The 23,872-nt window shown below is 39.6% G+C and overlaps 5 protein-coding genes across 8 annotated transcripts; 4 read left to right on the top strand and 1 right to left on the bottom strand.

The window, feature by feature from the left end:
• The first annotated feature begins 537 nt into the window (after positions 1–537).
• ghrb (growth hormone receptor b) lies at positions 538–8,546 on the top strand. 2 transcript variants are annotated; one of them, XM_077623218.1, is made up of 9 exons: positions 538–723; positions 2,010–2,088; positions 4,519–4,654; positions 5,180–5,358; positions 5,928–6,106; positions 6,259–6,403; positions 6,525–6,615; positions 6,682–6,751; positions 7,486–8,546. In XM_077623218.1, exons 2-9 carry the CDS (start codon positions 2,019–2,021, stop codon positions 8,314–8,316), a joined length of 1,701 nt encoding a protein of 566 aa, XP_077479344.1. In that variant the 5' UTR covers positions 538–723; positions 2,010–2,018; the 3' UTR covers positions 8,317–8,546. The 2 variants fall into 2 exon arrangements, with proteins under 2 accessions (XP_077479344.1, XP_077479343.1); XM_077623217.1 differs by having other exon boundaries at positions 1,904–2,088.
• A 1,083-nt stretch (positions 8,547–9,629) lies between these two features.
• On the top strand, positions 9,630–12,320 carry ccdc152 (coiled-coil domain containing 152). Its single transcript, XM_077623405.1, has 8 exons — positions 9,630–9,789; positions 9,907–10,012; positions 10,451–10,519; positions 10,756–10,820; positions 11,026–11,161; positions 11,380–11,507; positions 11,655–11,744; positions 11,954–12,320. The coding sequence occupies exons 1-8, from the start codon at positions 9,727–9,729 to the stop codon at positions 12,101–12,103; spliced, it is 807 nt and encodes a 268-aa protein (XP_077479531.1). The 5' UTR covers positions 9,630–9,726; the 3' UTR covers positions 12,104–12,320.
• Positions 12,321–12,757: 437 nt separating this feature from the next.
• Positions 12,758–16,047, top strand: nim1kb (NIM1 serine/threonine protein kinase). Of its 2 annotated transcripts, XM_077623404.1 has the most exons (4): positions 12,758–13,258; positions 13,924–14,215; positions 14,321–14,589; positions 14,893–16,047. In XM_077623404.1, the coding sequence occupies exons 2-4, from the start codon at positions 13,924–13,926 to the stop codon at positions 15,655–15,657; spliced, it is 1,326 nt and encodes a 441-aa protein (XP_077479530.1). In that variant the 5' UTR covers positions 12,758–13,258; the 3' UTR covers positions 15,658–16,047. The 2 variants fall into 2 exon arrangements, with proteins under 2 accessions (XP_077479530.1, XP_077479529.1); XM_077623403.1 differs by lacking the exon at positions 12,758–13,258 and having other exon boundaries at positions 13,918–14,215.
• A 651-nt stretch (positions 16,048–16,698) lies between these two features.
• Positions 16,699–18,277, bottom strand: LOC144090835 (growth arrest and DNA damage-inducible protein GADD45 gamma-like). Its single transcript, XM_077622695.1, has 3 exons — positions 17,914–18,277; positions 17,595–17,802; positions 16,699–17,504 (listed from the first exon to the last, which is right to left on the bottom strand). Exons 1-3 carry the CDS (start codon positions 18,054–18,056, stop codon positions 17,391–17,393), a joined length of 465 nt encoding a protein of 154 aa, XP_077478821.1. The 5' UTR covers positions 18,057–18,277; the 3' UTR covers positions 16,699–17,390.
• Positions 18,278–18,827: 550 nt separating this feature from the next.
• On the top strand, positions 18,828–22,634 carry LOC144090866 (growth arrest and DNA damage-inducible protein GADD45 gamma-like). 2 transcript variants are annotated; one of them, XM_077622758.1, is made up of 4 exons: positions 18,828–18,918; positions 21,310–21,404; positions 21,521–21,728; positions 21,819–22,634. In XM_077622758.1, exons 1-4 carry the CDS (start codon positions 18,904–18,906, stop codon positions 21,930–21,932), a joined length of 432 nt encoding a protein of 143 aa, XP_077478884.1. In that variant the 5' UTR covers positions 18,828–18,903; the 3' UTR covers positions 21,933–22,634. The 2 variants fall into 2 exon arrangements, with proteins under 2 accessions (XP_077478884.1, XP_077478885.1); XM_077622759.1 differs by lacking the exon at positions 21,310–21,404 and having other exon boundaries at positions 18,841–18,918.
• Positions 22,635–23,872: the final 1,238 nt, after the last annotated feature.

The following is a 23,872-nucleotide window of genomic DNA, read 5'->3' as shown; positions in this document are numbered from 1 at the left end:
CACTTGAGTGGGGCATGTTTTGAGCAATGTCAGCAAAAACACCGACAGCGTCTGAGACCTGAGGAGCCATAATTAGTTTCCCCCTTTTCTATTACTAAATAAACATATTTTGCATTTTTAATTCAAATTTGGCTTCTCTTCTCATTGACCCAGACAAATGTAATGTTAAATACACATTTAATGTTGACTTGAACTGCACTTTTTCTTTAAACAAAACCATTCATGCAAATAATTTAAAAAACAACAACATTTTTATTGTTGTAAATTTGAGAGAGAATTTGTTTGTGTGTGTTGTCCATCATGATATACGATAACAGATGGACGAACTAATGAGAACTTGTTTCTTCAAAGGTGGAAATGTGTGTTTCATTAACTCCATGCATTGGGAGGAGAACCCAGAATTCCTAAAATAGTGGCTGCTTTCCCCATCCCATGAGTTCCTGGAAATCTCTCTCTCTCTGTCTCTCTCTCTCTCTATTTTTTTGGCACGCGCCTTTCCCAAATTCCACCAACAGGTGGCGTGCAGAACTCTCTGAATGCAACATTATAATGGTACTTGCGGTAAACACACCTCAACGGACAGTTTCGAAATATACTTTAAGTGTGTTTAACACTTGTAAATAATAATATTGGCAAATTCGCGATCAAGCCCTGATTATTGCTGGAGCGAAATCGTCGGACTCGAGTGGCTGTGGGACTCTTGTTGTTTTCCACTTCCCAGCGGTGAGTGAGTTAAACAGTCGACTTTCATGCGCGTCTCTCTATATTTTACTCCATATTTTGACCGACATCACTAATTATGCATCAAATTTACAAACAGTGTGTTGCAATAGAAAGGCAAGTTGAAACTCGTCCTATTGAATGTTTCCATTTTTTTTCTCCTGGGAATGTTGCACAATCCTCGAAAGCATATTCGGGGGAAAAAATCACGACACATGTCATCGGAAACTATCAAAGCGCGTTTCATTTTAAAACTTATAACACAAGATTTCATCCAAAGTGTTGTTGCATTGCTTTGTTTATAAATAACCACCAAGCTGAAAACACGCCCACGACCTTTGTGAGCATAATTGTATGTACTATATAGCAAATGGAACCCTAACCCATAGAGCATTGAATAAATACTATGTCACAAATTGTAAACATTGTCACTTTTAGTATTTAATTGGGAATACAAAAAAAGTACACTATGCGGATTGAATTATTTTCTTGCTGAATGAAATAGGGTGTACACATGGTCAGAATTGTTGATAAGCCTCTGGAAATGCAAGAAAAATGTAAATTTGTCACAGAAAGAAGTAATATTTAAAAAAGAAAATACCAGTGAAACATAAATTTAGATTCTTTATTGATTTTCTTCATTGCACCAATACCATTTTCCGGCTCCTAATCCCAATTATGACAACCAGTTGTGTGGAATCGGTCGAAGGCAATTCTGCACCAATAACCTGATTTTTGAAAAAAATAATTAACAAAAAAAAATAAAAATACTGCACACTCACTTGACTATAAAGTAATTTCTATCATGGCTTGATTGAACACTGCTTTGACTGTTTTCAATCTCATTGACGGCCTCTGACAACGCTAGACGTCCAATTCATTTGAACTGGGAGGGCTATCAAGGAGTGCAAAAAAAATGATTCACCCTCACCTTCTCTTGTCAAATAGATTGTTCATCTCCAAATGATAAACTCACTAATATTCACAGCAGGAGAATGATTGGACACCACGTGATTGAATGTCTATCAATATGTTGGGAAGGTCATAAGTGAGGTTGTAGTAGATAGAATTGCTTTTCAGGTCACATGATAAAGTTTGTTAATACAATTGTGTGTATGTGTGTGTGTGTGTGTGTGTGAAAATGTAAGTTTTCAACGCAGTCTCGTGTGCTTTCTCTTGAAAGAAAATCAGAAAGGAGTGCCCTAATCTCAGAGTGCAGATGTGGTATGCTGTGTGGATTCAGCGACGTGGGCTGCACTGAGCACACTTGCCATTTTTTTCCTCCACAGTTCAACATCATGTCAGCTCTTCTCTTTGTTTTTCTTCATGTCATCACTGCCTCAGCGTTGGAATCCACTTCCGACAAAGGTATGTTTACAGATAATGATGCATTTATACTAACAGATGAATGATTTATTTAAGATTCCCTGATAAAGGGAAGCATTTTGTGACAACGCAAGTGTAAAGTACTTGTATAACAAATGATATACAGTATTTTATTTTTAAAGTGACGACTGATGCTTTTAAATCATGGGTAAGTGTCATATTCAAATATCGTAGAGTACTGTGGTAAAACGTGTTGCACAACAACAAGAATCCCCCACATGTATTGTAGCCTGTAGAATTATTGAGAAGTGGTTTCTCAGGAATTCTGTGTAGCAAAGAGAGCCCTACTTTGACAATGACAAGCTATTTAAATTGTGGACCTTCCACTTTGCGACCACTCAACCCTTCTGGGGCAGAGAAAAACTTTTGTGTACATGCACTGTGTTATTCACACACGAAAATGAGGTCTTCATGTCCGGACATCCAGTGTTTCGTCTTGTTATGGAACACTGTCTGTACTGGTGAAGGATATCATTCTCTCTAAGATTGTATATCATTCATTCTAAAACATGTGCACAGGAGTATGCAGAAAGTAAACTAAGAAGTATGATGCAAAATTCATTTTCATATTTTTTACTGTAGTTTTACTATGCAAAGCCTTATTTTTTACTACTTAGTCTTGAACAAAGCAATTCATGTTTAATTCCTTTGTACTTTCTTTTTGCAATCATGATAAAATGATAATTAGCATGATAAATTAGGGAATAGTCACCCAAATTAAAGTTTTCTTCCCCCAGTCCTTTTGCATCATCATTTATTAAATCTTTTCATGCATTCATTTTCCAAACCGCTTATTCTCACAAGGGTTGCAGGGGGTGCTGGAGCCTATCCCAACCAACTACATGCACCAGGCGAGGCATACCCAGAATTCCTGTCCAGCCAATAACGGCACAAGGGGACATACAATCATTTACGGTCACACTCATAGGTCGGGGCGATTTAGAGTGTTCAACCAGCCTAACATGCATGATTTCAGGATGTGGGAAGGAATTGGAGTACCCCGATAAAACCCATGAATGGATAGGCAGAACTTGCAAACTCAGGGTTCATTTGATACCGTTTCTGTCACTCAGAGAAGCAAAACCGCAGAAGTAGTCCAGCTATGGTGAATTTCTTTTGTTGTCATTTTCTAAAAGATTTCACAATTGAGTCAATTCAGTTGTAGTTGTGCGCCCAAACATTGACGTGAGCAAACAACAGTAGTATGTGTGAGATGTGGGGGAAAATCATTAAACCAGCCCTATTCATTTCCAAGCAGTAGATTGTGCTCTAGTAAACAGATTATATTTAAACCCCCTGACACACAGTCCCTGTCGCAGTCGTCAATCATGATCTGTACAGAGTGTTACCTCAGATCTTGTTCTCACTTTACTTCTCAGTAGCAGCCAGTCCACACTTGTTATCTTTCCTCTCTGGATTGTGGGGTTGGTTAACCGCTGCTGCTTTCCCCGAAATGTAAACAGGAAGGGTTTCTGGTAGTATAATTTCCTACCTCCAGTAATGAAGGCAAGAGGCATTGTTTTCAGGGATTTTAATTGTGCTCTATTTGTGAACGACATAGTGAGATATAGAAATGCAATTTTTTCTCATTATAGTCACCTTTAACATACAACAGAGGTTAGATTGAATTTTATTTTGTCATGGAAGCTAAAACTATACTGCTTATATCTATTGATCATTAACCAATAAGACCCTTATAGATCAATATATTGTTTGAATGTATGGTTTGGTCTGTGGAATTGATTTTACATTGTTTGTGTTCTAAAATTTAATTTCAATTATTGTTTAGTTGTTGAGTATTTTGATATTAATACAAATATTTTTAAAAATTATCAATAATTATTATTATGATCAGCCTGCAATTTACAATACTATTTTATATGTCAATATAATTTGACTCATTTTGTAAAATAATGACTTAGAATATAAGAATGACACAGTAACCTCGCACACTTCAAAAACTGCATATTTTCACCCAGGGTTACCCACTGGTTAATGAGCTGCAACCTCGTTACTGATTAACTCAGTGCTCAGCAAAGTAATGAAGGCTAATATTCACCGGAAAATGTTTGTTCGTTGCTTAAACAAGGAACTGTGCATGAATCAAATTCGCTTTGTGTTTGGAAACAAAACAAATGTTTATATCTTTGCGTTGGTCTAACACAGAAGAATGATTATCTTTTTGTTGATCTTAAAAATCCTGCAAAACTTGATTTAGAAAAAGAAGAAAAAATGGCTTGCTTGCACGGAGGAAAGCAATAAAATTTCTTCCAGGAAGATGGGAATGTTTGTACTGTGACTTGGCAAGTGCCTAGTTCCTCAGAGTAAACAAAACGTTTTTTTTAAAAAGTGTATTAATTCATGTGTTGTCAGACTTTTAATCTCTTATTCTTTCCCTTTATGCTTTTCTAGAAACATCAATTAAGTACCCACATCTCACTGGTTGTGTGTCTCACAACATGGAGACTTTCTACTGCAGATGGGATGTTGGGAACATGAAGAACTTGTCAAGTTCAGAAGATGTGCGCTTGTTCTACATGGCCAAAATGTAAGAGGCGACAATCTGTCCTCAATAACAAAGTGACTATGTTCCAAAAGCAGGAAAAGAAACATTGCTGTAGTGCGCTTTAGTAGTAATTATAGACTTTTTAAACTATTAAAAGTGTTTGTTGTTTTGATACAGAGCATTCACCTTACCCCGATGGATCACCCACATGCCTCTACTCTAGGTTTTTGCAGAGTCTATGTTTACAAAATAACTTAATCATACATTACTATCATATAAATGTCTCAACATTATTTTACATATTGTAATATAAACCCAATTAAGTTTACACTTCTTGGAATTTTTCATCATGATTAATATAACTCAACATAAAGGCCATTTCATGTTTATTAACCGAACCCAAATATTTCCTACTTTACTCAGGGTAGGAGTTAAGTCTTTTTTTTTTCAAGCAAGCAAAGTCTGTAGTTTTTTTTTTTACCTTTTCATAATATTGTAGCATTATCTGAAATGGTTAGTGTATCTTGTGGATGATAATACGTTGTATTTTATTTTCATCTTTTGCAGACCCCTGCAAGCATCTTTGAATGAGTGGCATGAGTGTCCCCATTACCCACCGGAGAGATTAAATGAGTGTTTTTTCAGAGAAAATTACACATACATTTGGAGTGAATACAGCATTCAGCTCTGCTCAAGGGATCAAACCATTATTTATGATGTGAAAACTTTTAATGTTGAAAACATTGGTAAGTTTGATGCTTGAATATTTAGTCATCATTTTTTTACATCCAATCACGTTCCTTTCATACTTATGCTGTGAATTTAAACGAGTTTGCCACCATTAGACTTCCATTTGAACTGGGAGTCAATGAACATTGGTCAATTCACTGCCACCCCTCGCAGTTCAAAAGGATTGGACGTCTGTCGCCATCACGGGCAGCCAATTAATTCAAAATATGATTAAACCAAGCATTTGTAATAGTCGTTATTTGTTCAAATCTTTTCAAATCAAATAAAAAGTCGTTATTGTCATCGTACACAGCTGCGTATAATGAAATTGGTGGTGCTACTCCAAAAGTGTGTTTTCCCAGTAAAAAGAAACATAAATAGTAATATAAAAGTATAAAAAGTCACATCACGGCTAGGTAAATTCTAAAATATTGCACAATCTAAGATATTGCACATTGTTATTTCACACCCCGAAGTTATTGCACAGAAGGGATTGTGTGTCGTGCTAACGCAAGTTCAGATGAAGTGCATGTAAAAAAAAATGGTAAAAATAACATGCACAATTAAAAAAAAGTTTTCTCTGCAGTGGAACCAGATCCACCTCTCGGCCTGAATTGGACAATGCTGAATGTGAGTTCGACAGGCAGCTATTATGATATAATGCTTAGTTGGAAGCCACCTCCATCTGCAGATGTGAAGATGGGATGGATGACATTGCAGTATGAGGTCCAACAATGCAAAGAACATTCTGATCACTGGGATACGGTGAGTTTTTAATGTGCACATATAACAAAAAAATACAATTGTAATAATGCTATGTGTATTGTTTCCTTTCGTGATAAGTTGTTGAAACTAAATATTTGTAATATTAATACAAACTATCTCTGGAATATTTTTTATTTTTCTGTTTCCCACAGGCTGAACTTGTGAAAAGCACACACCGTACCTTGTATGGGCTTCAAGGTAATGTAAATTATGAAGTTCGAGTCCGCTGCAAAAAGCTCGGTGAGAAGAAATTTGGTCGGTTCAGCGACTCAATATTTGTCCACGTCTCATTGGAAGGTAAACTAAAAAAAATCCTGTAATTTTACTACATTTGTTTGACTGATATTGTGAAATGCAGGCATACAGGCCGCTTGTCTTTCATTATAATTATGTTATATTGGAAACTATTCTTTTACAGGGTCAAGATTTCCTTTTTTGACTTTACTCATCTTTGGCACTTTGTGCTTGGTAGCTATCTTGACGTTGGTCGCCTTGTCACAGCAAGAAAAGTAAGTGATACAAGAGGCTTTTTTTAGGTTTATGTGTATTTGACTGTTTTCCATTCCTTACTTAAGGTTAATGGTCATTCTTCTACCATCTGTTCCTGGACCTAAAATAAGAGGAATTGACCCTAAACTTTTAAAGGTAAACAACCTCACGTTAATATGTGCTTTTGACTCTTTTTGTGTTTAAATGTGCTTGGCAATGACAAATAACTAAATTCAAACAGAGGGATCATTTAATCCAAGGGTGTCAGACTCGGGTTGGCTCACGGGCCGCTTTAACGTCAATTCGATTTCATGTGGGCCGGAGCATTTTAGATATAATATTTAGATTTTTTTTTATAAATGGATTAAATGAACTGGATTAAAGGCCCTGAATATTCAGTTTTTTATAGATCTAAAACAATGTTTATTTTAGCTTTTTTTTAAATATATTTTCAGATTTTACAAAATGATTTTTGAACTAAGAACAAAGAAAATATGGATTAAAAAATAGCAATTATCGATTTAAAAGGGGAAAAATCAGAAAATTTAATATACATCTATACTCTTCATTTTAATTTGATCCTAAAACAGAAAGTCGGCACTCATGATGACTTTCACGGGCCACACAAAATGATGCGGTGGGCCAGATTTGGCTCCCGGACCGCCACTTTGACACCTGTGATTTAGTCAATCAACATGACCAAGTACCACGTAAAAAATGCTTGACTCATCCTTATTATGGCAGTTTTTATTAAACATCAGACTTTATTACTGTTTATTCAATATTATTTAAGTCACTAAAATAACAAACAGGCCAGACGATGTTTATATATGTGATGCTAAACAAAAGTTGACCACAATGTCATGTTTTTATTTGTTCTAATCCCCTAGAAAGGCAAACGAGATGAGATAAGATCCATCCTGGGAGCACCCCCTGAACTGAGACCTGAGCTGTACACCAATGACCCCTGGGTGGAATTCATTGATCTGGACTTTGAGGAACATGGCGACAAACTTGTGACCCTAGACACGGATTTGCTCACGGATCGATCGTTGTTCTCGAACTTTGCGCAACTTTCCATCGGTTCCAGGGATGACGACTCGGGGCATGCGAGCTCTTGCGATCCTGAACTTGCAAGTGATGCCGACACTTCTGCTGCTGCTGCTCCTGCTGTTGGACTTGGCTCTGTAAGATCAAGTGCCACAGTGGGAGATACACAGTCAGAAGTCCCTGTTAGAGAGCCAATGTATACACAAGTGAGCGAGGTTAAGCCCTATGGCAAGGTGTTATTATCCCCTGAAGATGAGATGGAGTGCAACACAGCCAAGGTATTCAAAAAAGGAGAAAATAAGGTAGACAAGAATGACGTTCAGCTTGTGGTATCTTCAGATCGCAGAGGTTACACTTCAGAACTCAATGCAGGACAAAATAGTCTACCTTTGGCCACATGCAATTTAAGTGATCCTTTTTCAACAAGGGAAGACATAAGTTGTGTCCCATTTTTATCACCAAAGGACTACCAGAAACCTTTTCATGAGTCAGATACAGATCCTACATCTCATCTTCCGCCGACAGCCGTCTATACTGTAGTAGAGGACGTCGATAGGCAAAACAGCCTCGTATTGACACCAAATTCAATACCTTCTCTGATCATCTTAAAAAACACGCCAACACCAGATGGCTACCTGACACCGGACCTTTTAGGAAATATTACACCCTAAACCTGCAGCAACCTTTCTAAAGGCAAAAGTATTCAGTCAGCAGTAGAGTCATAGGCCTAAAACAGTCTTTACGATTGGTGATTTAGTCTTATGCTTCGGTGTTGAATGCCAGTTCACCTAAAATAGATAAAGAGCTGCCCTGTGACCCACTCTGCAGCCTATAGTCTCGGCAATTCATTGTGCCAAGGATGTGTGGTATAAGGGTTAACCCACTAAACCTAGCCCTAGCCCTAACCTAAGGGTGTCAAACTCTGGTTGGTTCGCGGAACACATTAACGTCAACGCCATTTCATGTGGGCCGGACCATTTTAGATCTAATACCTAGTTGTTGTTTTTTTTTTTAATGGATTGAAAGAACTGGATCAAAAGCCCTAGATAAACCGTTTTGAGAGCTAAAATAATGTTTATTTGAGTGTTTTTTTTTTAGTAATGGAAAATGTCTTTTAATCATGTTTTTTTATTATTTCAAATGGAAACAAAATATTTTTTAAGGTGGAAAACGGAAAATATTTGTATATTTATTTTTAGATTTTACAAAATGCTTTCTGAACTAAAAACACAAAAGAAAAAAATTGGATTAAAAAATTGCAATGATTGATTTTAAAAAGATAACATAAACATAATTATTAGATAAAGGAGAAACAATACCTGCCAATGAGAAGATGGATAATAACATTAAAACATATATTATGACTTGTTGCCCATGCATTAAATGTAGCCTTCGCCGTAACCCTAACCCTACCCTTCGCCTTAACCCTAACCCTAACCCTAACCCTAACCCTAACCCTAACCCTAACCCTAACCCTAACCCTAACCCTAACCCTAACCCTATTCCTAACCCTAACCCTAACCCTAACCCTAACCCTAACCCTAACCCTAACCCTAACCCTAACCCTAACCCTAACCCTAACCCTAACCCTAACCCTAACCCTAGCCTTTGCCTTAACCCTAACCCTAGCCTTCACCCCAACCCTAACCCTAACCCACATATATACTGTCAACGTGAAAATTGTTTTTTGGTTTCTTTTATATACTATATTGTGTTCATAATTTTACAGTTGTGCCCGCGTTTATTTATGCGCCTCACCTGTAGGTGGTTTGTTGAATAATTTCACTACTGCGTAGTGATGACAATTTTATCCAAACTAGATGAGTGTTGATGCTTTATGATCCTGTTCTGAGTGCTTTGCAACGGGCAATTATTTGCAATATTTTAAATAAAGTTGTTTACATCCGCAATAAAATAGCGATATTTTCATATCATTTATTTATTTTAATGTGGACCAATCACCAAGCCGTCTGCTGGAAGTAGTAGTTGTTGTTTTTAGCTAGCTAGCTAGCTAGCTGTTATTAGGACTCGCTTCCTTACTTCCAGGTCATATTAACATTTGATTAATTTCTAGTATTCAGATGGCACGGATAAACGGCATTAATCTTGACCAATTAACCGAGGAGTTCATCGTACTTGAAAACGTATGTTATTTTTGACATTGTCATTACATATGTTGATAGCAAAAACATTTGCTCAGTATGTGTATAAACATCGACCGACGTTGTTTGTCTTGTTGTGATTTGTACTAAAACATACAGAAAATTGGAGAGTTAAATAGCAGAAACATCCAACTCGAAGCGATGGTAGAAGACGCCAATAGAAAGGTGAAATATCACGAGAGCAAAGAGAAAAGTGTTACTGAAGGTATTTATGATAGACACTTTTTTTACTTATTGATTGTATTTAAAAAAAAAAAAGAATTCATTATGTTGGCAATTTGACACGTAATACTATTCAGGTATAAAGCTTAATATCAGAAACAAACACAATTTTAATAATTACAGTACTCGTTGTTTTGGTTGTGGGTATTTTAATGAGTATGTCGCCCTCTACTGGCCACAACAGGTTTGAACATAGCAATGGGTTTGGGGGTGCAGTGACAACAATAAATACGTTTTTGAGAGCTACTTATTTTCATCATCAGGCTACATTAAGCTATACTTCTAGCCATTAGATTCCACAAATTCTACATCACAATTCATTAATCAATATGCCAAGTCACATTATTTGATCCACAAACTGGCAATACAATTGTGAAATTGTCAAATATACTTCATTTTTTCTTTTTTACACCTCTTTCAGAACGAAATTCTTTACTTGCCACAGTGAACAAGCTGCATCTGGCTGTACAGAAACAGTGCAACCTTAGAGGTAAATACAAGCTTAATGCTTGTCTATGCTTGTCTTATTAGGAAATGCTCTTTACAAATTCCTTGTACCTATTCAATTAAATGTCATTTTCCCTTCTGTATCACATGGTTTATGTTTAATGAGCTGTCTTCATTGTGTATTACTGTAAATGTGTACTTTTTCAACAACAAAAGTGAGGCTACAATATGGGCTCACAAGTTGTAAAGCAAATACTGAATTTGCTTTTCATGTTCCAGGGGCGAATGATACACTGAGGAATGATATGGCAACATTGAAGCAACAAAGTCAAAGAACAGCAGAGGTAATAACTTAATTAACTTAATTGCAGGTGACAGTTTCCCCCAAGGGTAGTATATTAGTCACTGATGTTGCTGTGGTCATTTTGACCGATTCATTTTCAGTGGTATATGAATATTTGTTTACCTTTTCTCACTGTCTGTCTATTTTTTAGTTTGTTTTAGGTAAAACTATCTATTTGTGAGATTTATCTCATTTTGTATCATTAGGATGGGGCGGCTGAGATCCAACGACTGCTCAGTGAAATGGAAGCACACAAAGAGAGCCACAAGAGGGAGATAGAGATTCTAATGCAGGAGTGCAAAAAGCAGGTGGAGAAGGCCCACAAAGAGGGTTTTGCTCGAAGTAAGAGCAGTGAACATTTAAATTAACTTTTTCACATTTTGTCAACCATGACAATGTGTACAAATGACTGTCAAATACAAAGGTGTTCAGAAATTTCTCTTGCAGAAATGTAGAACCTCAACTTCATCTGTCGTATAAAGCTGTGACACATACTTGAGTCCGGTCCTCACCAACTAAGGACTGTACATTCAATTTGTGTATGATTTATATTACTGCAGTACAAGCCGAAGAAGCTGAAGTTAAGAAGTTGCTTGGGAAAAAGGATTTGGAGCTGGAAGAAATGAACAAGAAGATGGAAGACCAAGAAAGAAAACAGCAAAGCGAGCTTTTGAAATTAAAAATTGAGGTATGTTAAGTGATTATTCAAGGTTTCTGTTGTATGACAGGAAACTTAGGGGGAATGACAACACTTCGTTGCTCTTGATTGTTGATTAATGTGTCCTAAGAATCTTTGTTTGGTTTATATTTCCTTGCACTTTTATAACAAAAACAGTTGGCAAGAACTCAGAACACTGTGCAGATGAACCAGCATCAGCAGAAACAACATGGATCAGTTAATACAGCGCAAGATTACTACACAAGGGTGAGCATGCTTTTATTTAGCATTCAATGAATTAACGTTTAACGTATTATCTATCGTTCACTTTTGTTTCATGCCAACTAATATGGTAATATTGCAGGTGTAGGCATGGATATCATGGCAGAGAAAAATAAATTAAAACTTGTAGAAGAATGTATTTTCGCGTTCATTATGAGACTTGATTCCATAAAAGGTGCGTGTTTGTCCTGCAGAAACTGCACTTCGTTCAAGACGAGAAGAACAAGCAGATTTGGTCTCTAAATCAGAGAATTGAAGAACTCCAAGACAACCACCGTCCTGACAGCCACCGTCCTGACAGCCTCTCCAGCTGTTTAAAGAGAAAAAGACCAAATTTCACTTAAGGCTAATTGCAACATTGTATCTTCTAGGGCCAGTTCGCAAGTCTTGAAAATTCCTGCCTGTTAAACAAATTCCAAGCTCCTTATGTTTGAGCACTTAACAGGTTTCTCCTTGCACTATGCACTCTCGTTCATTGATGTGCGGATTCACCGCCATCCTGGCAGGTGACCAGTGTGCTGAGATCACAGTTAAACAAATAAAGGCTGTATTCCTGCCTAAGGCTTTAATCCAATCAGACACCTGAATCGGTGGGTAGCAGGTAGGCGGGGCACTAAGTAGAAAAACACGAGACCAAGCACTAGTCAAGATTCCATTAGAAATGTTGATGTCCTGTTGGTTGCACTGAAGTTCTTGATTGAAGCATTGACGTTACCTTAAAGAAAATTGTGGTGGTGATTTTCTTTCCTTTTATTTCGTAAAGTGGTTTTCCCCATTGTTGGTAAATGGGAAGTATAGCGAGTTGATGGTCCACCCTGGAATAATAAATTTTCTATCTGTGTCACTTTGCATTCAAACATCAAATCAGATATGTTTTTTGAGAAATAACTCTTTTATGTCGTGTAAAGTGATAAAAGTTCAATGTGTTGCTCTGTCTGTTCCCTCTTAACTGCTCACCTTGACAAAACACCTGAACAAAGACGCACCTTTCTGTGAAGCTTTGACATGATGCTTTGTAATCTCTTTATCTGCGCTACTCAGACGGGGTTCGAGAGGGAGCCCAGCGCTAATCTCACCAAGAACATTGTGTAATACTGTTGCGTAACATTTTCTCCCACAAAAGCGAGCTGATCTGTTGTCACCACTTTCAACAAAGCCACATACTAACTGTTTGCGTTCATATTTAACATGACTGATGTGGTCCCATTTCTAGTGATAAATTTAGGGCTTCAATTTTTTTCTTCAGGTGATAGCTACCTTTTAAAAGTGTCGGAATATACTTCAACTAGAAGAGGATTATAGTTCATGACATTAACATAGGTCACTCAGTGAGGCAATGGCTGAGAGGTGTGGCCTGAGAAACTTTCCTCCTCATCTGTGTATTGTGGTGCTTCGGAGGGCTCTAATGGGTTACGATTCCTTGGAATGGAGATAGTTTTCATCCTTTAAAATAGACACTACAGCTGTGTTTTCATGCCATTCAGGAATTTGGAAACTTGGTAAGAACAGACATTTTCTTAATACATCTGACTGTATGGTGTTATAGTTTTAGAATACTTTGCTTTACAGCATGGTGACTGCCATACGCTGTTTAGTAAAAGAATAACATGCAGCAGCACTATTAGGTTTTGGTATGCCCGTACCTCCCCAATGCATGCATAAATCTGGATTTTTGATGCCTATAAATATTGACAATTTTTCCACAAAGAAGCTTTTTTGGACTAAATGATACCAGCTGTTATCTTTACAATTGCTTCATGGTTAAAATGAACTTTGTTGCAGTGGCAGAAGCAAAAATATTTCCTTTCTGCTCTGTTTCAAAGTGTGAGCTAATAATGATTAGTTATGATCCTGAAGGAAAACATACTGTAAATATGTCTACGTTTTATTATTTTTGTGCGCGTCTTGATTCTGAATGAACGACAGCTCTATTAGTGTCGTTAACCGCTCCCCCCAAAATCATGACCTTCTGGCCTCAACGCTTTTAACAGAAATCCGCAATCTCCAAAACATCTGAACAGTATCTACTGTTAAATGCTTAATCGTCTTGTCTAAAAATTTCAAAACAGTATTTGGGCACTCTAGGTGCGCAGTTAGTTGAATTCAAATGTAATTGTTAACTTTCAAATGTTGTAATGCCTCTACTTGTCCCCGATGCATGCAGATGAAAACCTCATCCCAAATGCCAGCAGGACAGATCACCATAGCAAGCCCAAAACTCCACCACAGCCTTTACAGCCTAACAGACAGTTCAGATGCTGAACAAGATAGTGATGAAGCAGTTGGCCCCCCATGCATTACCCCACTGCAGAAACTCACATCGGACATGCACAAGGATGACAGAATCATCAAGGAACTTGTCATTGGCCGCAGGGTGGGCTTCTACAAGGTTAGAGGAGAGATTGGACACGGGACCTTCTCCAGAGTCAAAATGGCGTTTCATGCTCTGACAAAAGGTAAACCTGTCAATCATGCACATTTTATAAATTGCCATTTTTCCCCTGATTTATCTCATCTGAACATGCCTAAAATCTTTGAAATTGTTTCATTTGTCCTTCTAGACAAAGTTGCTCTTAAGATCCTGGACAAGACAAGATTTGACCCTCAGGCCCAACGGCTTCTCTCCAGGGAAGTCAGCAACATGAACTCCCTGCAGCACCCTAACGTGATCCGTCTTTATGAAGTCGTCGAGACGCCCAGTCGACTCTACCTGGTGCTGGAGTACGCTGGGGGAGGAGACCTTCACAACAAGATCTGCAATGAGGGAAAACTTGATGACAACACCTGCAAGATCACATTCTCACAGATCCTCTCTGCCATTAAATATATGGTGAGTCAATGCAGTGAGTAACAACAATACACAAAAGTAGAGTTATAATATACTATTAGGGTTCAGAATGAACCTAAAATAAGAATCAAAAGTCAGATTCAGTTATAGTCTGCTGTTGTTGTTGTTTTCAAATTAATCTGGAAATTTTACCCTGAAAATGGATAGCCTAAACTTTTTGTCAATACTCTTTTTTTTGACTAGATGATATATTTATCTGAGTTGCATGATTGTGCATATTTTCAAACATCCATAAAACTGTTCATTTATCACATATAAAAGCAGCTTTCTTAATTTACCTTGCAGCATAATAATAACATCATCCACCGGGACTTGAAGGCCGAGAACGTTCTGTTCACTTCGAGTGGCTGCCTTAAGGTTGCCGATTTTGGATTCAGCAAGGAGATTTCCAACCGCAATGATGCTCTCGACACTTTCTGTGGCTCTCCTCCATACGCTGCTCCGGAGCTCTTCAAGGACGAGTACTACCTGGGCCCTCTGGTGGACGTGTGGGCCATGGGGGTCCTCCTTTTCTTCATGGTGACCGGCACCATGCCATTCCGTGCTGATACCATGGGAAAGTTGAGGCGTTCTGTCATCCAAGGCACTTACAGTATCCCACCCTGGGTCCCTGGCCCCTGTCAGAGGCTCATCAAGGGCATCCTGAAGACAGATCCCATGGAGCGTTGCGCGGTTGACCAGATGCTAGGTTGCGATTGGCTCTTATCGGTGGAGTTCCCTTGGCCGTTGGCGCCTCTGGAACCAGCCAGCCCGCTGCAAAGCCTCTTGGATTCGGAAAGTAGAGACCTTGTCGAAGAGGAGGAGACGGAGGAGGTCAGGTGCTCGCTGGAGAAGCTCGGCTTTACCTCGGCACACCTTCGGAACAATCAGCTGAATGACAGTCGCAGCACAGTAACCGGCGTTTATCGAATCCTGCTGCACCGGGCGCAAAACAGGAGGGGCTGTGACAGCCTGCCGGTGGTCCGGGGCATGGTGAGGGACCCCAAACGGGAGGGACTTCGGGCATACAGGGGCCTCAGGCACACCTCCAAACTTTGTGTGCTTTCTTAATATACAGGTCGGCTTGAATAACTTTGTGGTCGAGAAGTTATGTATTTACATTAGTTTTCTGATATGTTTTTGTCACAGCTCAACCCGTAGCCATCTTTTTCTGTTTTTTTATATATATATGAGACAAGTATACAAATGGTATCATTTGTGATATTTAATATATGTGCAATAGTTCCATGCATTGAAACTGCAATTATGAACTAGCAAGTGCCTGACTTAAGAAGATGGAAATGTGATGCATATTTGGAAATTGAATCATGTTTGTGTTTACTTGTTGAAATAGTTGTTTTGCATGTTAAAATGCAAATAATTGGTGTTTGTATGGATCACTTCTTTCAAGTGTCAGGGATTATAACGTTTTTGTTCCTAATAAACGTTAAAATGAATTTATCAATGATAACAAATTCAGTTTCATCCGAGTGGAGTTTGGGTCTTATTAGGCCCTATTCATCAAAGTTTCACTATGTTCCTGTGAGTCAACAATAGTCTCGACAGCTGGCAATACACCAGATGCTGCGCGAACGGGACCCCTCTCTTTCACTACTGGCCCAAACCGGCCAGACCCAAACCCAATATGTCCCTTTTTTTCAGTAGGGGAACGAGTGCACCAAAAACTCAACTCCCCCTGTCAGATTTGCCCTGTCCTGCAGTTCGACCCCCTTCTGTAGGAACAGCAGATGGCGTGGCGTGGCTGCAGAGACATCTGCAGGGCAGACAATGGGGCCCTTGTCTGGGCCGCCGGAGCTGACAGGCCCAGAGCTGTGCTATTGTGTTTTTGGCTTTACACATGCAGATGAGACGAGGGGGTGTTTTTTTCTGTCTTGTGCTACAGGGGGGGACAACAGTGAGCAGATGACAACGAGAATCCCCATTTCAAGCAGATTTGCAGTTTTGAAACTTTTGTCAGGGCAAACTCCACACACCCTTCCTTTTATAAGCTATGTTGCAACTATGTACAAACAGATACTAAATCCTCTCGAGAAAGTGAAAACACGGAGACAAAATAATGATCTATGATGACTTTTTTTATTAAGACTTTCCACTTTGAAATTTTCAAAAATGATTTTTTTTTTACATTTCTTTTTCAATATTAAATATTCTTCAGTACAATGTTTTAAAATACTTATAAATTTAATTTAATCCAGCCGTACTCTAAAGTAAAACCTTTACTGAACAGGCATTGTTTTCTTTTCTTTTTTTAATATATATGTTTAGCTTAATTTGTTGTCATTTTCAAACTTCTAAAGTGAAACCTTTAGAGAATTAAGACAATTCTGGAAAGTGGGAAACATTTTGGCCGACGGCAACTGTTGTTGTGTTGCTCGGCCAATTAAGAGGCCTTCGTTAAAAAGTCTCTTTTTAAGAAGTCCTCTTCCTCAGCACCGCTTCTTCTCCTTCTGCGCATGCTTCAATATAGCGACGTGCGCTGCTCGGGATCATAACTCGCGCACGTCGCTATTCCTTCCTCTCCAAACCTCATCCGCACAAAGAATGAGGGTCGATGTGTCGCTCTTGAGGCATACCTGACCCCCATTCACATAAAGAATGAGAGTCATCTTGGCATGGACGGGACAAGAGACGACGATGCCACGGGGGCCCCGAGGGCCGGCGCCGTGCTTCCTGGATTGGGAATCCTCCTCAGGAGTATCCAGGGATGAGCAGAGACAGCTTCATCCTCTCCATCGGGATGAGCGTTAGATGAGAAGCTTCACAAAAAGGAGCTTAATTTTGCTTCAGCGTCCAGGGAGGCTGATCTCGGGGACCCAGTCGTTCATACGACGGCTCTCTTCACAGAACAGGTGCAGTTTCTCCAAAGAGGGGTCCTCCCATGCGCCTTCGGTTGGGCTCTGTTCAATGGAAAGAGAGGGTGGAATTAGGCCACGAGTTCAGTACCCCCCTTTCACGGGAAGCAAAGTGAGCATTTCGTATGAACGTACCGTGATGAGGACACAGTGAGCGTCTTCGAGCTGCTTTGACTCGTCAGTGACGATCTCAGCCAGACGCTGCTTGTCGCTCACTCTCACAATGCTAATGTCGTTGTCAAAGCAGAAGGATTGGATGAGGGTGAAGTGGATCTGCAGTGCGATGTCACCCTCAAAATCCTCATCCACGGCCAGCACGCAAAAGGACACGCTGTCTGGATCTCTAAAAGCAACAACAACAAAAAGACAGTCAGATATCATCTTCACTTATACCCAGGGAGTGAAAATAACAACCTAAAATGACAAATTGCATGATCTTGAGAGTAATACTTACAGATTCATCACTTTTGCGCACTCGTAAACGCCCACGGTGAGGGAGTCGTTGTCCATAGCGGTGACCAACACCTCTTCCAGGGCTTTGCCGGTGCAGTGAGCACGCTCGGCGGATTTCTGGGTTAGAATCTCTTCAAGAGTCATGCTGAAGATGAGTTTTCTCAAAGGCTCAGAAAGGCTGTGTAGAGTCAGTCTGGAGAAAAAGCAGGTTGCTCTCTGAGGACAGGCCCCTCTCTTTTATACAGAACAGCTCGTGCAGGGTTGTGAAAGAGCTGCTCCCTGATTGGCTGCTGCCGCACCATGCATTGGTATGATAATACTATTGTCACACTTCTGGCTCGTGGCAGATTGATGGAGGTCATCGAGCCGCGCACGCCCCCCTTTGGGACGAAGCCGCCTGGCTCGGGTCTAAAAATAGCCTAATTTACGCGCACACAAAAAGTGCAGTGCTTCTTTTGTGCGACTTTCAAAAGAGTGATCACGTGACTTGGGTGGTGTGAGGTCCTGGGGTAAGATTAGTATACACCCACTACTTTAAAAATGATGCATTTAAATACTGAAGAATGTTGTTGCAGCTACAATTCCACGCAAAATGCACAAATGAACTTTTAGAGAGTTTTTTTTTATTTTAAATACTCATTATTTTATATGCCAATAACAGCATCCATGGAGAAAGTGTGCAAACTCCCCCCTATGTAGCAGCCCATGCCGAGAAAGGGCAGGTGGACGATGCCATCTGTGGACTAAGGGTAAAAAAAAGAAAAAAAATCCTATTGTGCAGAAAAGCCCTCTATTATCATAGCGTCCATACAAATGCAAATAAGCAGCGCGTGCCAGAACGTTGTGCGTGCGTGCTGCTGCAAGGGTCACGCAAATCACGTGATCATCAGCTGTCCAATCCTAGTTTTATTTAATTACTGGGGCACACCGAGGACATGCTTTTGTTTGATAACTTTTAATGCATGTGGGTTAACTGGGAGATATCAATATCATGCATCAAATTCGAGTGAGTTGTTTTGCATGACTTTCTTGCATTTCTACTTTTACCTTATTTAAATTTACACGCGCTAAATAGAGAGTCATGCTTTGGTGAAAAAGGGGGTGGAGGAATCAGGTTTAGCCTGATTGATTTACGCTATTGTTCAACTGAAGGCAAAACGGCAGATGGAGAAGTGTCGCAATGAGCCCCCCACACACACCCCTAGACCCAGGTCAACCCTCACCCTAGAGATCTGCGCACCCATCTTTTGTCCGCAACTTTGCGTGTCTGAGTTTCGATTCAATTTGAATGGCAAAAAAGCTCAGCCAAACTTGCCAAATGGAAAAGGAGTTATCTGATGGGCGCAAACGCTGATAAAATCCTGCTTGCAAACACGCGCAAAGAATGTTTAAATTGTGTTTTGAGCGACAACAGTCACCTATCGAGACATTATTGCAGCAACAGAGCGGTGTTTACTTGCAAACTTGCATTTTTTGCTGTTTTGATGCCGCATTTGTGTGCGCCGGTCGTGTAGATTGGAACTGGAGCTATTTCATGATTAACACGTTAAGGAATAGCCTCGAGGCTGGCGCGTGCAAATCGATACGATCCTTTGTGGCTGCAACACATCTGTCTCGTAAGAAGCCCCCAAGGCAGGCCGGCAGTCGAGCGACAGGTGTTGGTTCGAGGATGAGCGTCAATAGAGCTCTGGTGACCCCCTGCCACACGGCAACCCCCACCCAATTGGAGATCAGAAGTATGAATCGGCTATATATAGTATATATTTAAAAAAAAGGAAGGTCTGGGCTTGTCACCTTATATACCCACGTTTAGGATCAGACTTTACATCTAAATTAACATAACACTATAAAAACCTTCAATATCAAGCATATCTTAACTCTAATTTGTAGTTGTTCAATAAAAATGTTGTTTTTAATCTCATGTCAATTTTCTGAACAGTATAATTCTAGCATATTATCTCATATGATCTATATTTTGTGTTTTGTCTGATCATTTCTGAATGATCTAATTATAAATGAATGTAAAAGATCCTCTTCGTGGGCAGCCCACACGCGCAGCAGGTGCTGGCCTTTGTGCACCCTCCCCTCACCTTCCCAAGGGGGACAGATGGCGCCCCTCGGTCGCCATAGTGATGGATGCAGACGGAGAGATAAGGCTCGAAAGTATCTCCAGATGCCACGCGCCTAGTGTGAGGTTGCTTTTTTTATACTTATGCAAAACTAGTGGCGCGTGCCACTGCATTTAACTTACAAATGCAAGCATGTCATTAGAAGTTGTAAAACTCTCACTCGACATGGTTTACGTGCAAAGCATCAATGGTGCAATTGTTTTAAGGGATCACCACACTGTAAATCATTAATTCTTTACATTAAAAAATACTGTGACATTATTCTTATTGGTTTATGAATGTTGACACACATTGTGAAATGTCCGTGGTTAAAACTTTTGATAAACTTTCTCATCTTACTGAATGGTGATGTGACTTAAAACGTTTGATGTGTTGAGTTTGACAATTAATTAACGGTTTTCAAAGCTTAATCGGTGATCAAATTGAAAAAAATTAATGTGATTAATTGATGAAATCTATTCAGAGCTGTAAGTGGCACTGGGGGTTATGTGTGATTAATTCACAAATGTTATAGTATAATCTGTTAACTGCTTTTGCAATCAACCTAATTCTTGTGATTAAACTATTAATTCTAACACAGTTAATGCCCACTACCCCCAGCCAAAATGGATTGGGTGTATTGGCATCAATACAATTGAAACATGGTCATTGGCAATGTGCAAATATATGGAATAGTATGTCAAAATCGATAGATTAATAGTCTAATTTTGTGATGAAGGAATTTTTTTGCAGTTAATCATTAGGGCCAAATGGGTAAATATGACCTACTCTCAACTTATGCCTTCATCATCGAGTTTCTAATTCTTTTATTCCATGAATTTCTACAGGACAGTCAGCATTATTTCAATTTCATTATTTCTCTTAGATTTTAGCGCAGTAATAACATAAGAAAAGGGTTTCTAAAGTGTCCACAAACAAATTCAAACATCCACAAGCTGGACATGTTGGCTTTTGTCCGAACTTTGACCGGTGTGTTCTGCATGTGTGGTTTCATTATTCCAAAATCATCAAAAGGTCAGAAATTCCTTCCAATTGATCCTTTCATTCAAAGGCTGCTTCGCTGACTTTAGAAGACTTCTAAAGGCACGCGTCCCCAAGGGTTGGCTGAGGACAGCAGGCCTGTTGTCACCATTGTGCGTGAAATAGCCAATCAGAGAGTGAGCGTGTGCCAAGACATTAGTATAAAAGGTGGGCTTGAGTTTAAAGGAAGCCCATATAGCTCACTATCAAATGATCTAGCTGCAAACTCATACAACCTCACCATGCAGTCTCTTGGAAAATCCCTCAAGGAAGCTCTGCTCGCCGCTCAGAGCGAGAATCGACTCACTGTTGGAGTCTATGAGAGTGCCAAAATAATGACTGAGTAAGTTGGAATACACTTCAGTATAACATAGCACATTGTGATATGTTGAATTTTTTATCATCACACCTAAAAAGTTGCCGCAGCTAACCATATTTTGTTTTTCTTTTCTTTCACAGTGATCCAGACAGTGTGTCCTTCTGCATGCTGGCTGTGGATGAGGATTTCGAGGGCGACATCGCTCTGCAGATCCACTTCACCCTCATCCAGTCCTTCTGTTTCGACAACGACATCAGCATCGTGAGAGTCAGCGACAAGCACCGTCTGGCTGAGATCGTCACTGACGAGTCGAAACAGCTCGAGGACGCTCACTGTGTCCTCATCACGGTACGTTCATACGAAATGCTCACTTTACTCTGCGTGAAAGGGGAGTACTGAGCACGTGGCTAAATTCCACCCTCTCTTTCCAATGAACAGAGCCCAGCCGAAGGCGCTTGGGAGGACCCCTCTTTGGAGAAACTGCACCTGTTCTGTGAAGAGAGCCGTCGTATGAACGACTGGGTCCCCGAGATCAGCCTCCTCGGACGCTGATGCAAAATTGGGCTGCTCTTTGTGAAGCTTCTCATCTAACGCTCATCCCGATGGAGAGGATGAAGCTGTTTCTGCTCATCCCTGGATACTCCTGAGGAGGATTCCCAATCCAGGCAGCACGGCGCCGGCCCTCGAGGCCCCCGTGGAATCGTCGTCTCTTGTCCCGTCCATGCCAAGATGACTCTCATTCTTTATGTGAATGGGAGTCAGGTATGCCTCAAGAGCGATACATAGACCCTCATTCTTTGTGCGGATGAGGTTTGGAGAGAAAGGAGAAGCGACGTGCGTGTGTTACGTTCCCGAGCAGCGCACATCGTTATATTGAAGCACGCGCAGAAGGAGAAGAAGCGGTGCTGAGGAAGAGGACTTCTTAAAAAGAGACTTTTTAACGATGGCCTCTTAATTGGCCGAGCAACACAACAACAGTTGCCGTCGGCCAAAATGTTTCCCACTTTCCAGAATTGTCTTAATTTTCTAAAGGTTTCACTTTGGAAATCCAAAAATATGACAAAATATAAGCTAAATACTGAAAAAAAACTATAAAAAGAAGATTTCTGTTCACTAAAGGTTTCAATTTAGAGCATGGGTGAAACATTCTTAAATGAGGGAGAAATTCTTAACATCAGTAACTTAACTTGCATCATGTAGTTTATAATGACTCAAATGGTCCAAGAAAACTTTTTAAACATATTTTAAAAGAAAACAAACACACTATATATGTCACAACCAAAAGATGTCTACCATGTCAAATCATTTTGCATGTGGAACCATGTTTTGAAGAAAAAAATAAAATATTTGAATACACCATCTTCCTTTTTCTTCCTTTATTGTTTATTGCACCGTCTAAAAATATTTGACCATTTGTCTTCCCCTTTTTGGACATGTCTTTGAAAACATACCATCAGGTCTTCACGCTGTTATGAAGTACTCCCAAATTATTAGTATTTTTGGGATAGCTGAACATGAAAAGTGTGGGTTGTTTGAAACGATATAACAAATTTATAGGTGTAGTAAAAAGCTCAATTTGCACATCCCACCCATCAGCAAGAAAATATTTGAGGTCTTCTGTAAGCTATGTCAGGCAGATCTTTCATATATCCATCATAACTTTCTCAAGGAAAAAAACGATTGAACTTGTCATAAACTTTACCTTTGCAATGTTTACAGAGAGGAATTTGTGATGATTTAGTTTTTTTCTGCATCAGGAATTGCCAGGGCAATGTTTGATATATTTTTTATGCCAAATCTCAGCCATTTTGATTTTTGCTTAAGCCTGGCAGGTTGGAAATCAACATCACAATATCTGCATGAAAAGCAACAGCATCTAACATTATACAACCAGAATTAATTTTTCATGCAAAGCTATTCAAAAAAGTTATCCGTATACAGAAACTATTGTGAAATTGAAAGACTTTTTCAAAATCAGATATGTAATCCCAACATATATTAAATACCACCCAACCAAGCGGTGCAACGTGATGAATGAGACATTTTGGACCTGACACGCGTCCAAGTTCGTGATTCCAACAATTTTATCTGTCTTCATTCAGTGACTTTGAATTCAGACTCTTAAGCCAAACTGACCCGTAAGTATTGTGTCACCATTGCAGAGTCAACAGCTGCTGTCGCCTCCACGCCCCACTGTCACACACAAAGCAGGACCAGCTGAAACGCAATCAGCACTTTAAATCTCCTCGGCAACACACCCAGCACTCGCTCCATCTGCTTTTCACTTTAACGACCAGAAGAAAGAGTAGGTGAAGGGTGGTGATGATGAAAGTCAGTGCAATTCATGGAAGTTGGAGTGCATTTGAAATGAACTCATGGCGCTTCAAATCAGAACAGAGCAGATTCTCAGAGAAACGAAACTGTCCTTTCTAAAAAGTAGTAGTATTGGTACGTACATTGTAACTGACCATCTTCCCTAGGAAACCTTGTCT

The sequence above is a fragment of the Stigmatopora argus genome, chromosome 16, assembly GCF_051989625.1.
Source record: "Stigmatopora argus isolate UIUO_Sarg chromosome 16, RoL_Sarg_1.0, whole genome shotgun sequence".
Taxonomy (NCBI): Eukaryota; Metazoa; Chordata; class Actinopteri; order Syngnathiformes; family Syngnathidae; genus Stigmatopora; species Stigmatopora argus.
This window is presented reverse-complemented; position numbering and strand designations above follow the sequence as displayed.